At 42.1% G+C, this 9,165-nt stretch overlaps 1 protein-coding gene across 4 annotated transcripts in view; it reads right to left on the bottom strand.

The window, feature by feature from the left end:
* The window catches only part of CAMSAP2 (calmodulin regulated spectrin associated protein family member 2), a 68,700-nt gene extending 60,388 nt beyond the window's left edge, over positions 1-8,312 (bottom strand). For all 4 annotated transcript variants that reach the window (XM_088524371.1, XM_088524370.1, XM_010216202.2 and 1 more), the window contains exon 1: positions 8,171-8,312. In XM_088524371.1, the coding sequence (XP_088380497.1) occupies positions 8,171-8,312 (142 nt within the window). The remainder of the gene's footprint in view (positions 1-8,170) is intronic.
* Between the last annotated feature and the right edge of the window lie 853 nt (positions 8,313-9,165).

Consider the following 9,165-nt stretch of genomic DNA (forward strand, 5'->3'; position numbering starts at 1 on the left):
CTAAGGATAATATAAACAAAGCTGAAGTGTTTGGCTATACACTTACTTTCTAATTAAAATACATATCATTCTTCTGAACCACAAGGTCATGTAAAGCCTCAGCCTAGAGAATTTCCATCTTTTCAGGATACTGACTTCAATCACAAGGAGATTAACAACATAATATTTGTAGAGGTTTAATACCAACTATTTTGCAATAACTAATACTTTCAGCCACTTTGTAGTTCAACCTAAAAAATGAATTTATGGCAATCCTCAACAGACTCAATTACTTGACAATTTTATGCTAGATAGCAGAGATTTGACACAATTTTGCAGCAGAAGTAATTAGGTGCATTCACGCCCCCCTTTGCCAACAAGTGCTCTGGGACCCCACTCCCCTTCTGGGTGCAAGAGGGTAGAACTTCCAAGGAAGTCAGAATCTGAGGACTGGGAATGGGCCAGGAAAGCACGATTTAGATTGCTTTCCTTTTGATGGATTTTCATAATTGTCTCAATAAAAGAAGACATTTCAATTGGACATTCTATTCTGGAGAGGCCTTCAGGGCCTTCCATAAGCACGACATTTCTGAGATTCACAGCGGATTAGAAATTCATGGAAAAACAGATGCTATTAAACAAACAAACAAATTCTAAGCAGGAGTTGGAGAACAGAACGAGGCACTTGACGTTCAAAGTGTTTGTTGAATCAGTCTGCTACTTACTTCTAAATCGAAGTAGTCTGCCACTACTTCTTACCCGAACGGCAGATACGGGCAAGTATCTATACGGTCACCTTTGGAAATATCTGGCAGACAATTTCAGTATTAATTCTTAATTTTGTCTGCCTAGTTGATCTCAAGAACTCAAAAGATTACTGCACTACAAACAAATTAACTATCTCCTCCTGCCTCTAGATACCGCGAACATAGGCCACTGGTGATGCTTGGACTTGGGAGAGCAATTCTGTACTTTCAGTAGGTAGTTCATATAACATTAAAAGGAAGATTTGAGGACGAGCAATGAAAGACTCCAGATAGAAGCTTTGCTGTCCCCAATGTGCAACTAAATAACTTCCATTAGCCACTGCCTGCAAACATTCTCATTTTCCTTCTTTTATATCTTGAAAAAACGACTCATTGAGATGTAAAAGCCACAAAGCATCGTGCAAGCTATTCCTGGCCCTACTTTCTCCTGCTCTACTATTCAAAGTTATTCTCTTCAAAAAAAAAAATTGTTTAAAGAAACAACATTGAACAAGCCCAATTTGCCTACACATGACTCTCTTGGCTTAATGAAAGGAACAAACTTATTTTCCTTGTCATGATTACTACTTGAGAAAGTAATTCAATAAAAACTGATCTTTGTACACTAAAAAACACAACTGAAAACTCACTAAGTATTAAAAAGTTAGCCAAATTTGTTTTCTAGAACACACCAGTCAGTATTGCATGAGGAGTGCTAATTGTATGAGAATGAGATTTTAGGTGGAGATACTTTGTGTGGGGTTTTTTTTTTAATGCTTTATCTAGGTATGAGTTTCTAGAAGGATTCTTTGTAAGAAAAACCAAACACACAAAAGCTTCTCAGGCTCCACCTTTAGAGTCCATTCCAAATTTGATTATTTTTAATAAGCACCAAGAATCACATAAGAAATGCTCTACTACACTAATCGTCTTTCCAGTCAATCAGCAGCACAATGAGAAATGCTACTCTCAGAGCAGACAAAGTTTTTTTGGTAGATACCTATCTTATTAACATGGGAGAGTTTAATGACTACTTTAGCAACACCTGCCTCTTTATCCAGGCTCCAATAAAAGAAAGAAAACCTTAGAATAATCCCTGACAATAACAGGCTCAAGTCATATTAGCATAAATGCCTTCAGAAGTTATTTTCAGGGTAGGTAGGATATGAGAAATAAAGAGATAATGATGTAGTTATAAGCCCATTTTGCTCAACTAGTCTTCCAATGCCCCTAATGCCTTTTACAATGAAGATATGTTTTAAACAGCCTTTGTGAGGAAAAAAAAATGACTTCAGAAAAATAAGAGGAAAGCATTTATTTCTTCAACTCTTATGACTTTATTAAATCCAAAAGAAAGCTTTTTGCTAGATGTAACTAGACAGACACTAGCTGACACATCCACATCCGAGTTTGGTTCAGTTTTCCTTACTTTAAGAGTGGCTCTGGGGTGGAAGAGAAGAAAACCAACAGCTAGAAAAGCTTCTTGAACGCTTCTCCCTGATCCCGTACTGTCCAAGGCAAAAACAAAAAGTGGGAGTGTTGGGAGGAACCACCTCTTTGTTTTCTCTTGCAAAATCCTGAAGAATTTTCACTCCGAAACCCCATTTTCCAGAGAGCGATCAGCAATGACATTCATTCAGTACCAGGGATCTACCAAAGCAAGTGGTTTAATAATAGTAACTTCACTAATGGAACTGCATTCAGTATTGCTCATTAAAATCCAGATAGCTGAGGAGTTGAAATCAGGTATCATCTCACCTTTCCAGTATGCAAAAGTTCAGGTTAACAATGTACAAGTCCTCTTCAAGTCAAGAAGAGAGTCACCTTTAAACATGGAGGTACTAAGTACATCAAAAACATTTGCTTAAATCATTGAAAGGACAAAATTAAAAGACAGCTGCAGTGGAAGCCGCAGTGATGTTTGAAGAATATAATAAAAAGCAGCTAGGTATAAGGGAGAGGAAATATAATTAATCTCACCACCCTACTAGGTGAGCATTTGGCTAGTCACTTCATCAGTGCTGTCACATTCTGCTTGCACTGTCCGGACAGGCAGGCTCAGTGACACAAAGTCACTGAACATTATAAACTGCCTCCCCTGCAGCCTGCTATACACACAAGCTCCTGACAAACGTTCACTTGCTAACTCCCCTTCCCAGCTTACAGCTACAAATGGCTTTGTCAAACCTGGTAGGCCCATAAATCCATTCCATTTTAATTTATTTATTAAGAAGAGTGATCTAGTGTCAAAACAGGTTCCAAATGTGTTATACAGAAAGGAGTGATGCCCAGAACTTCTAAGGGAGATCATCTCTGTTTATGATTAGTCCAAGGAACTGATTTTAGTGAGATGGATCACAAAGTGTCAACAGGTCAGTGGTATTTGCAAGGATGATGAAAAGGACTCTCCATGCAGATAAATAAAAAAGGGTATTTCCCTCACGAGTGTCCCGAAATTCTTACTTTTCTATTTCACATTCACTCACATGCCAGTTTTTGATTGCTGCCATACAGAGTTAGAGAAAAGAAGTGATAATTGCACCTGCTAAGAAGTATTAGGAGATGTTCTGACCTGCAACTTTCAGTATCAACAGCTGAGAGAAACTCTCAGTTACAATTTGCTTCTGTTTGGTCATTTCCTCCCTCCCTGGTCCCAATGCCAACACCTGCAAACAACAGTAAGTGGGGGCTTGCATATTCTGAAAATATTAATTATCAGGAGAAAGCGATCTAGGTTTCTTAGCTAATGTTTTGTCACAGGGAATACAATTTGTAATCAATTGCTTCAATTGCCTAGCGATAAATTTGATGCAAAAGGTGGACTATTTGCCAAAAGATAGTCTGAAGACATGGACTATTTTTTATGCCCACAGAAGCTACTCAAAACAAGTTAACTCAGTTATTTCTGACTATAAAGATAAACATCATCTATGCCTAGCACGGTCTATCTATGCCAGAGTTTGAAACACAAATGTTTTGAAAAAAAAGAACTCTAATATATCCAACATACCTATGTAAAAGAAAAAGGGTCTTTAGCAGTTGAAACTACTTATCTTGTTTTTGTAGCCCTTCTTAAAAATTCTCTTTAAGAAATGATGCGAGATTACTGCAAGCACTCAGGAATAAAACTAAACAAAAGATACATGAGTCTGCCAGAAAGAAATCAAATTTCTTTCTATGACAGGACAAGAAGTTGAATGGGTAGTAGAACAGGAACTGATTTATCTTGACTTTAAAATTGTTCCCACAGTATTCTCAGAACCATAAAGACCACAGAGACAGTCTTAATTTAGCAACTTCAAACTGGATGCAAAGCTAGCCAGGAAAGAGAGAAAAAAAAAAAAAAAAAAAAAAAAAAAAACCACACACACACACACACACATATTCCAGAAATACTGATCAGTGACTATCAAATGGGATGACTCTTTAGTTCAAGGCTAAAGCAGTAGTCGGTATTCTCATTCATAATTGACTGAAGTACTAGAGAGGACTCCAAGCTACAAAGGGATTGAAAGCATTTTGAAAGATAAGATAATTTTGATAAGTGGAAAAAGTGGTTTGACAAATAGGATGCAGTTATGTAAGTAGAGCTGCAGAGCAGGAACCAACAACCGTACAATTACAAGACGGGAACAACTGAGTAGGCAGCAGTTCTGCGGGGAGATACGGATGGAGCTGCAGTGAATCACGGTTGGAATGAGTCAACAATCCCTGGCTGATGCAAAAATGACAAACATCATATTCTAGTGAATAAATTAGACTATTATGGGTTGGACAGGTGAAATATTTTACATATTTTCACAGTACTGGCCTTAGTGGGAGAATTACATCTAGGTTTGAGTATGGAATTCAAAGAACACAGGAAAAAAAAAGCCATTTTGCATAAAAAGCTATAGAGGAGATATAATAAAAGCTATTATTATAAGAAAGGTGCTATAAAGGAGCTCACTGTCCTCCTCACATCCACAGGAAGCAGAAGGATGTGGGACAAGGAAGCAATAAGTTTTGTATGGCAAGAAAAATCAAGATTACTGTGTTCTAACATCTAGGGATAAATAAGGATTCAAAATGACCAGCAGACACACAGTGGAATAACTATAATTAAAGATTTTCAAAAGCAGGCTAAACAAACATCTGTCTGGAATGATGTCTCCTTAGCCGACCCTATCTTTAGAATGGTGGATAAGACAAATTTGCCAGCCACATTTTCTATGTCTATAGCAGACAGAGACAAGAAGACAAAAAGGCCGCCTTCCCAAAGGTCACACTCCACTTCTGATATTTTAAAAACACAGAGCAACACTGTTACTACCTACTTTAAGTTATTCCTTAATTCCTCATTACATTTTTAAAAACCAAACCACATGTTGATAGAATTCAATCACTTCTCTGAAAAGCAGATTTTCTCAACTGAAACGGTTAATACCATGTAATTCAACAGGACTTATACAGTTAGAAATTCAGAAAGTATGAGAGCCAGGGCTGAAAGCAAGCACTCATAGGTTTAAGTTCTGAGGTTCACAGGTAAATTCTAAAGGCTTCACTTCCCCAGTGTCACATTTTTACTTTTTGCTAAATTCTTCCCCCCTTCAGCTGCTGTAGGTTATGTCACTCAAAATATTTAATTACTACAAAGCCTTTAACCTAATCTGTCCTAACACTGATATTTTTGCAGCAAAACGGATTCTTAAGGTACAAACGCCTCAACTTGAAAAGCAGGTTGTTTTAAGTTAGTATTTCTTAAACAAAAACAAACAAGAAAAGTCAAATGTCATTTGACTGAAAAGTCAGCACAATTCCATGGCTGATCTGCCACATTTTGTTTCTTACTGCTAGATATTGAGTTGTGTTGACACAGCATACTATACTACATTTTTTAAGACAAGGTTACTTCATCTATTATCCACCCGTGACAGTCCTATTAAAGATGTTTTGCATACCCATATTCTTATAAGACAACTTCAACTTGCCCGTGTTGTGGGTCAGACTCTACTGTCACAGCTTCATTGAAGGCAACAACAATACACAATTGGTCTTATCAAGCCCCAAAAGTCACTACTACATATTTACCATACTTATATATCACAAGTCTTACTCAAGAAAGGATTCTTATCTTAACACCTGATCAAGTTGTATCTGTAATTTTGGTTATATTCCAACATGTATTTTTAAGAAAGTAAAATACGACCACAGGATCCCAAAGATATGCCTATTTGATATATACAGTTATCTTCTTTTGACATAAGATTATAATGACTTATGACTTTTAATACTAAGATGCATGAGCTTCTTTCAGAGATGTGGAGAAAAATTCTTCATTTTCCTTAAGTAAGGAATCCAAACATTTCAGGTATAAATATAAATTAAATGTGGCACCAATAAACACACTAGCAATCGTCTGTATGAATGCATAGGCCAGTAGGTAGCAGACAGGACTGTACTAAAAGAGGCTGTGATCCACTTTGAAGAAAGTAAATAAATAAATAATCCACCAAGCTTCCTTCCTTCTTGAAAAGGTGAAGGTCAATTCCTCTGTTTCACTCCAAGTATAAAGGAAGTATCTGCATTCCTGACACGCAAGTTTTACATGCTATTTTTTGCCTGCTTTGGCCACACACTCTTTGAGGCTTCCAGTGATACTAACCTAATGGGGAAACTGTCAGATGAAGAACAGTCCATGGTTGTGTCTATTTACCTCTCTTCCTACTAGATACTGTCCAGACAGAAACTTTCTCTGTGTATGTATATGCTGTGTACAAGTGTATGTGCTTCTAGACACATTATTCCAGTATTCGGAGAGCAGAAGATGCTACTATCTTTTCTAATGATTTCTCACTTGTTTTTGCATCTCAGGACCACCACAGGAATGAAAGAGTAAAGGAATCTGTTTTGGATCAGCTTTTCTATAAAAAGCAAAGCGAGAAGTATCCTGCAAGTTGCTTTATACATTCGCTATAAACTCAACCTATATAAAGCAAGACATACCAGCCAACCATACCAACTCTGTCAGACTTCTTTTGCCACATTTAAGTTTTTACATGAGAATTTGGGGTTATGTAACTGCATAAGCATTGTAAACTAGGAATTCCCACAAGCACAGCCTATAGAATTGGGTTACCTGAAAAGGTAATGATTTCTTAAAATTTTGACTCAAGTCATTCCAAGAATTTTCACTGCTACTAGCATTTCACTTCTCAGCTCTGTATAGCTTATAAAGCCTTGTATAAAGGGTTATACACACCCCTAGTTTTTACCGGTGAAAGTAATTTTTAGTAAAGTTGTATGTGGATGCAATGTTTGGCTTTATTTTATTTTTTTTTATAGTGCATTCTAGTTCAGTAGCCACTGACCTTGCTGAAACATCACTAGGCTCCAGCACTTTGAAAGCCACATTTTGGAAGCCCCATGCCAAACAACAGCGAATCCAGGGGCTCCCTAAAGGAGCTACCCTTTAGCCGCAGCCCTGTGCACAACAACACTCCAGCTCTGCATGCAACACTTGGACAACTCCCAAAGCAGGAACACTTTCCTGCTCTTCCACAAAGAACAGGGGGCAAAATAAATATCCACGGTTAATACCTTTAGAAAGAAAGAAATAAAAACAATCTCTGTTTTTAACTCACGGGCAGTTAAGCCATCATTACACTAGAGCGATGAGCAAACAGCCGGGCACATTCCGAAGCGCCTCCCTCCAGGGCCCTGGGGAAGCCTGGCGTTCCTCAAGGCCCAGCAGCGTTTCAGGCCGGGAATAACAGGCCTGGCGTTGCTCAAGGCCCACGAAGACGCAGCAGCAGGGCCTCTCCAAGGCATCGCCATCAGCGCCCCGTGCACGTACGGGCGCTGGAGCCTCCCGCGCCGCGCAGGCCAGCAGACAGCAGCATTAAGGGCTTTATTTTTTTATTCTTCTCTTTTTTCTTCCCTATTAGAGTTTTTTTTTTTTTAATCCTCCACATAAATCCTTCTTATTGCTTAACCATTTGGGTGACCACGAGCAGCTGTCACCCACGTCAAAACTAACAGCACACATCTACAGCCATTTCCACCTCAGATTCGGCTTTTATTACTATTATTTATTTCTGTCTCTTAAAAATGGACACCTGATCATCTGGTTTTACTGGTCATGGACAGCCACCCCCCCCCCTGCTTTTTTTTGTGGTTTATAAACAGGACTAGGGACAAAAAAAAAAAAAAACAAACATAACGACATGATTGGTCAATTCGTCCAATAAAATTGTATCAACTCTAAAACACGACGATTATGGATTAACAAAAAAAAAGAGGGGGGGGCAAAAAGCAGGAGGTGGGTGTCCTATTAAAACTACATAAATAAAATACATAAATCAATAGAGAAAACAAGAGGTATAGCAGAAGCAGTTACGAGCCGCGTGGCCGAGACCCCGAGGGCCGGTGCCGAGGCCGGGCCCAGCCCCGGCGCCCCCGCCTACCTGTGCCGAAGGCCTTGGCCAGGAGCCACGCGAGGTTGCAGGCCGCCTTGGCCCGGGAGAAGTCGTAGTGGTCGAAGGGCTTGATGGCGGGCACGATGAAGGTCCTGCGCACCTCCCTGCCGCCCGCCGCCGCCTCGCCCATCGCCGCGCCGCCCGCCGCGCTGCCCGCGCCTCACATGCCCCGCCGCGCTGCCCGCGCCGCCGCCGCGGGGCCGCGCGCATCCAGGAGGCGGCGGCGGCGGCAGCTGCGCGGGACTCCCGCCGCCGCGGACAGCTGCCGGCCGGGCCCGCCGCCGCGCTCTTTGTCTCGCCTCGGCCGCCCGGCGACGACGGCCCGGCCGCCCGGGACGCCCCCGCGGCGCCGCCGGGGCCCAAGCACCCCGCTCAGCGGCCCGGAGCGCAGCGCCTCGGCAGCAGCGGCGCTGCTACCCCTGCCTGCTCGCGGCCCCCGGGGAGTCTCGCTGCGGCGCTGCCCGGTGCCCTCTCGTCGGCCGCTGCGGCTCCGCGCCCGCCGCTGCCGCACTGGACGGGCGACGCGCGGCTGCGCATGCGCCGCCACCTCCCTCTAACGGCGGCGCGGCGGGGAGTCACGTGGGCGCCCCCCCCACAAGGGCCATTCTTGACGCGGGGCGGTTCCTGCTGCCGGGCGCGGCCCTGAGGTGACGGGCGGCGGCCGCCGCGCGCCCGGCGCTGCGGGGACGGGAAGGCTCGTGGCTGGGAGCCCCCCCGTGAAACGTGGGCTCCTTTTGTTGCGAGAGGGGCTTTTTAACCGCTCTGGTTGCAGGTGTTGTTCTGGCTTTGAGTTAACTCTATGTGTACGTATGTGTATGTATAAAGGTAGCTTCGTGCTCGGTATAGGAGAAATGCTAGAACTAAAAAATGGTTTGAGCAAGAGCTGTAGTGCTCAGTGGTTGCTGTGGCGATGGGCTGTGGTCACCCACACTGTCTGAGTGCTCCAAATCTTCTTGCTGGGGTCTCTGCATAGAGAGGCCTTA

Source organism: Tinamus guttatus, unplaced genomic scaffold, assembly GCF_059628265.1.
Source record: "Tinamus guttatus ecotype Peru unplaced genomic scaffold, ASM5962826v1 Tinamus_guttatus_pri_ptg000211l, whole genome shotgun sequence".
Lineage (NCBI taxonomy): Eukaryota > Metazoa > Chordata > Aves > Tinamiformes > Tinamidae > Tinamus > Tinamus guttatus.